Raw genomic sequence first — 4,624 nt, forward strand, 5'->3', positions numbered from 1 at the left:
ACCTTCATTTTTTTTAGAAATGTAAAATGGACATTGAACTGCCTACAATTAAGGTTTGAAGTTGTGACTCATCACACAACTTGTTAAAATAGTGCACCTAGTGAGATGTGTCCAAAAAATGACTTTTTAAACATTTGACCAAAGCTTAATCTAAAAATATCTAATAATTGAATCTAAAATTATCATTTGCTGTTAATAGAATATTATATAACTATATGAAATGTAACATATATGTAACTTAAATGGACCAAATAGTTATTATTAATCATAAATATTTATTATATATAACACAAAAGGAAAAGTACTTCAACAATTTTTTTTAATTTGTTGTTACAAAAATAAGGACGCATTGGTCGAGTTCCTACCATTAGTAATTTTATTTTTAAAATATAGTAGGAAAAAGTAATATTAACATGGTTTATTAATTTATGAATAAAAATAAATGTCCTCTCAAAATGACTATTATTAATTAAAAATGAAATTAGAATAATGAATGTTTTAAGACATAACTCAGGGAAATGGTAATGAAAAAATCGTATTGACTTTCTCTCTAAATAAATGAGGAAATTTTTTTTACTTTATGCATTTAATTGCAACCACCTACCATTGCTTGATTTTTTCCTAAGCTTAATAGGAAAAGACAAAAGTTGAGGAGAAATATTGACTTTTATTTCAAAGTAGTTATTAGAAATTGTTGGACTCATGATGGAGTCATGAGTGTTCATTTTACTAACCAATAAGGAATGAAATAAAAGACTGATAATAAATTTTACGAAAGAAATGGAAATTAGAAACATTATAAAGGTACCAACATTTGTAAAAATTCTATGATTTGATTGATTAAAGAAAAAAATAAACTGACATTTCATGAATGCTATAGTATCATGTCGTGCCAAAACTAATAGTAACACATTATTATATAAAATACAACCTATAACCAACATAAAGGGACCATTAGTTGAACGCTAGAAGTTTTTGACAATCTCACACATTTTATAAGAAAATACAAGACATTTATTAGTATTCGTCTTTTATATTTGTGATGAGACATATTATTGATATGATTTACTCTATGCATATACATTGCTACCCCAATAGTTGTACACATGATAGTAGTATTATTTGTACACTAAGATATCAATGTTTATTTAATTTAACATATTATATTTTGAGTGACACCCATATATGAAATACCTATGATATTTTATTTGAGACAAAAAGTTATCTATTTCACTCATTAATAAATTTATATATTTATTTTTTCTATAACATTTATAAGTTTTCATGTGTTCAAGTATTGGTGTATTTTTTTTAGCAATATTTGAATTTCTTTATATTTACAAATAGATAAATTAATCACAATATATTGTAAAAGTGTGTTGGAAGATTGGACTCTATATTCACTATAGGATGATCGACTATTACACCCCTTGACCCCGCTCAACTATTAGATCCTTTCCCCTATATGGTAAATCCTAATTGACCTTCCACTCTAAATATCGTAAGGTATTCTCCACTTGTAGTTATTTTTCATTCTAGAGTAATCTTTGCAGGTACTTAGGAAACCCTAGTTCCTTCCCTTTCTGCTGCATCTGCTTCATGGGCATCAAACAGTTCTTCTTCCCTGTGCCGCGCACCCTCTTTCTCAAAACCCTAACCCATCTTCGCTCCAATTTCTGTGTTCTTGCAGAGAGTAATAATGTTGCCAACAGCAGCAATGCCCCTTCACAAAATCTCTTCCTGCACTTCGTTACCACCAGATTCGACATCTCTTCAGCCGACGCTGCAAAATTGTTGAAAAGGAAGCCCTCGCTTGGGCGGCTGAAAACCCTAGATAATGTTGAACAGCTTGTGTCCATGCTCAACAGATTTGGTTGCACTGACCGTCAAATTGCAAGCGTAATTAGATCTCAGCCCTCGCTTTTGGTGACAAGTGTGGACAGATTTCTGGAGCCCAAGGTTCAACTGCTTAAAGATTTCGGCATGGGGGGCGAAAATATAAGCAAAATAACTTATTTGCCGTGGATCTTGACCTCTAAGCTGGAAGTGCTCCGCTCCAACCTTGAGCTTCTCAAGACCTTGTTCCCCACACAGGATTTGCTGATCAGAGTAATAAGGAGTAGCACCTTTATTCTTGGAATGAGCTTGCAGGATACATTGAAAATCTCGGCCGCCTTTTGGGAGGATTTTGGGTTTCGTGGGACAGAGCTCACCATGTTTTTGTTGGTAAATCCTATGGTTTTGAAGCGCACTTCTCTCTCGCCTGGGCAACTTGATCTCATTCGCAGGATTGACATTCCCAAGGAAAGCAAAATGTACAAACACGTTGTGAGCGCGGTGGCCGTGAGCCGCATCGAAGTTTTAGAGGCCAGGATTCACAATCTTGAGCTTTGCGGCCTCTCGCCTGAACAAGCCCTGCAAGTAGTTAGGGTTCACCCTAAACTCCTGGAAGCGTCTGAAGAAAACATTAAGGAAAAGATGGACTTTGTGCTCAATCACCTGGAACTCTCTGTAGACTTTCTGGCAAAGCATCCACGCATGTTTACAATGAGTTTGGACAAGGTTATCAGGCCCAGGTTTTCAGTTTGGCAAAAACTGACAGCAATGGATGGAGCAGAGAAGTTAAATCCCACAAGACTTTACGGTGTCTTGGCCATGACGGAGGCTAGGTTTGTTGCCCGGATCATACAAAGGCACCCTGAATCTGCTACTCTGCAGACTGTTTATAAAAATGCCATTGTTAATGTCTCAAAAGAAGTTTGTTAATATAAAGAGACGTTAAGTTTCTTAGCATTTGATGTTTCTGATCCTGTTCTTCCCCAGAGCAACTTGCTTCATTTGTTTACCTGATGCACAAACTACTGACCCTGCTTTCGGATTGTTATTGCTTTTCTTTCCAGGTATGCTTCTTATAAATTCTCTGGTTTCTAATTGCTTTCATTGAATGCCAAGTTATTAACATGTTGAAGATAAAAATGTATACAGATTGCACTTCGAATCCCAGTTGTTTTGTTCAACTACTTCACTTTCATTTCATTTTTAACATATTGTCTTATGCTTATTTTACATTTGACAAGTTTTTTTTGATTTATTTGATCTCAGAGATGTTCTGACCTTTCATTACATATATGGATATATAGAAACACTCAAAAGATTTTTGAATTTTTCATTTCTGTAGGCCCGTATACAATATTCATCAAAAGAAATCTGCAAAACATTATCAATGACGGGTTAAAGGGAAAACTAAAAACAATTTAATCCATTAATTAATGACCATTGACCTTTTACGAAATTAGGAAACCATCAAAAATCCAAGACGATATAGACCATGGTTCAAGCAGGTTAGTAAAGCCCATACAGATTGCATACAACAAGCCATGAAAATGGCTGCTTCCTGAAACAAACGTTGATGAAACAAGAAAGCTGCCTGGCAAGTTTGGACCAATATCAGTACTCTATGTCCCAGACAAGCCTACAAATAGCAATACCAAAGAACCTGGAACGAAGAACTGTATTGCGACCTGGTAGATGAAATACTATATCAATTAATGTGTGATTCTTCAACAATTCAGATGCATTATGTTTTTTTTGTCATGATTGTGTGGATATTAAATAGTTTTTTTTTACTTTTTAAAGAATGCAAATTATAAAAAGAAAATTGCAACAATGAACTGTACAAATTAACTGTTCAGTAGTTAGCAACAATGGAATTTTAATTTTGAGAATTCAAGCAATAAGATTTATCAAGGATAAGATGATAAAAAATTGTTGTACAAAGAAAACTATTAGTTTACAATTTCTGAAAATTATATAATACTATTAGTGATTGTTTTTATCACAATTCAAGTTGATTGAGTATGACTTCAATTTTATGTTTTGTATCAATGATTTGAATCATCTATTTATTTATCACTCAGGTAACAAAGGCAAATTCCTTGAAACTTGATGATGGATCAGTGAGAGATAAGCAATGGAATTGTACGAACTTGATAGCTCAATGAGAGGTAAAGAATGAGAATTCCCCAACTTGATGTATCAACTAGAGCTAATAGATCACTAATTTTAACAATTTTCCTGAACTATAGCCTTCTTCAAAATTATTTATCTGAATTTTAGCCTCAATAATACTTTTAGCAAAATATAATAAACTTTGAAGGACCTAATAAATCCAACAGATTCCTAACATATTTTTATATTTAGTGTCATACCAAGTTGTCTTTTGAAGGTGGTAGTTTTATTGGTAGTCTAATTTTTGGACAATTATTTTGAAGCTTTGTTCTTAGTTGTTTTAGGTCTATTTCCGGCATTCTTTAGCTTTGGTTTAAGTTTTTCATTACTTCATCGTACTCTAGATATTTTATAATTTTGGTCATAGCTTTTAGAAATAAGGAAAAATGCTCATTCCAAATATTTTACAAGTATAAGAAATAATTTATGAACAAATATTTTTAAAATGAGATATCATTTAAAATGTATTCATAGGATCTAAATGATCATAATTGTACATTGTATTCAAAATGCTAATGATGCTTGACTTGAGTAGTATATCAAGAAAATTCAGCGAATTGTTGATTTGAATGATTCCATCTAGATGCAAAAAGTAGGCAATGCAAACCTAGATTAA

General features: G+C 32.7%; 1 protein-coding gene across 1 annotated transcript; it reads left to right on the plus strand.

Moving 5' to 3' along the window:
* Positions 1 to 1,482: 1,482 nt before the first annotated feature.
* Positions 1,483 to 2,793, plus strand: LOC149553601 (transcription termination factor MTERF8, chloroplastic-like). The gene has a single exon (XM_089789021.1). The coding sequence runs from the start codon at positions 1,600 to 1,602 to the stop codon at positions 2,764 to 2,766; it is 1,167 nt and encodes a 388-aa protein (XP_089645147.1). The 5' UTR covers positions 1,483 to 1,599; the 3' UTR covers positions 2,767 to 2,793.
* The last annotated feature ends 1,831 nt before the right edge of the window (positions 2,794 to 4,624 follow it).

The sequence above is a fragment of the Cupressus sempervirens genome, chromosome 6, assembly GCF_028749045.1.
Source record: "Cupressus sempervirens isolate cs-2001-9-10 chromosome 6, ASM2874904v1, whole genome shotgun sequence".
In the NCBI taxonomy this organism is placed as follows: Eukaryota; Viridiplantae; Streptophyta; class Pinopsida; order Cupressales; family Cupressaceae; genus Cupressus; species Cupressus sempervirens.

Coding starts and splice junctions, on each gene's coding strand:
- LOC149553601 (XM_089789021.1), top strand. CDS start 1,600: ATGGGCATCAAACAGTTCTTCTTCCCTGTGCCGCGCACCCTCTTTCTC.